The sequence below is a fragment of the Terrapene carolina genome, unplaced genomic scaffold, assembly GCF_002925995.2.
Source record: "Terrapene carolina triunguis isolate 2854851 unplaced genomic scaffold, T_m_triunguis-2.0 Scaffold1035, whole genome shotgun sequence".
Taxonomy (NCBI): Eukaryota; Metazoa; Chordata; order Testudines; family Emydidae; genus Terrapene; species Terrapene triunguis.
Genome location: NW_020665386.1, coordinates 2,085 through 2,856, shown reverse-complemented (window position 1 = coordinate 2,856; position 772 = coordinate 2,085). Strand labels below are relative to the sequence as shown.

At 46.4% G+C, this 772-nt stretch overlaps 1 protein-coding gene across 1 annotated transcript in view; it reads left to right on the top strand.

The window, feature by feature from the left end:
• Positions 1–564, top strand: part of LOC113408205 (E3 ubiquitin-protein ligase CCNB1IP1-like) — a 3,719-nt gene extending 3,155 nt beyond the window's left edge. The window contains exon 3 of the mRNA XM_026661359.1: positions 365–564. Within this exon, the coding sequence (XP_026517144.1) occupies positions 365–564 (200 nt within the window). The remainder of the gene's footprint in view (positions 1–364) is intronic.
• Positions 565–772: the final 208 nt, after the last annotated feature.

Here is a 772-nt window from a genome sequence, read left to right as displayed (position 1 = left end):
GAACCAGAAGGAAATTTTTTATATAATTTTAAGAACATCATGATTTTGTAAGCAAATCTCATGAATTTTGGGGGCTGGACTCTTGAGCGTTGGCATTTGTCTCTTTCGTGGGTGGTACCTCCTCATCAAAAGGTTTACGAATCCAGGCTAATGGATTTAGGCCTAAATCAGGCCTTCAAATTCCACCATGTCCTGTGACACACCCAACCTTAGCTCCTGCATTTAAATCAAGCCATGGTCACTCATGGTCTTAGATTTGGAGATTCTATGTTCAATCCCCAAATTGTCACACTACTATAGTCACTAATGTCTATTCTGATAGAGAATCCAGCATCCAACTGACCCTGTATCATCCCCTTTCTAGGTAATGCTGCCAGGTTCCCTGGGGATGCCACACCGGTCCGGGGCAGGTGTGGGGAGGGAGACTTCCACTTCAAACCCTTCTTTGCCACATCCCCACCTGCGGGTGAATCCAGCAACAGCTTCTTCACCTTCGCCTCTCCCAGCAACGAGCTGGAGCCACATCCTGGAGCTAGCAGGGCCTACAAGATGAAGAGGATGTAACCGGTAAAGCGCCTTCCACACCTGCCTCTTGGAAATTCAGCCCATCCATCAATGGGGGAAAGAGTGAAAATGCTTATTGTCTGGATTTGGGATTCTCCTCAGTATTGGGATATTTCTTTTAGATATTGTAATGTAATCCCCCTCTGATTGTCACCGGCAGATTGTCTTCACCTCTCATCCTAGTCTGTAATGTCCTGTCACCTCTGAT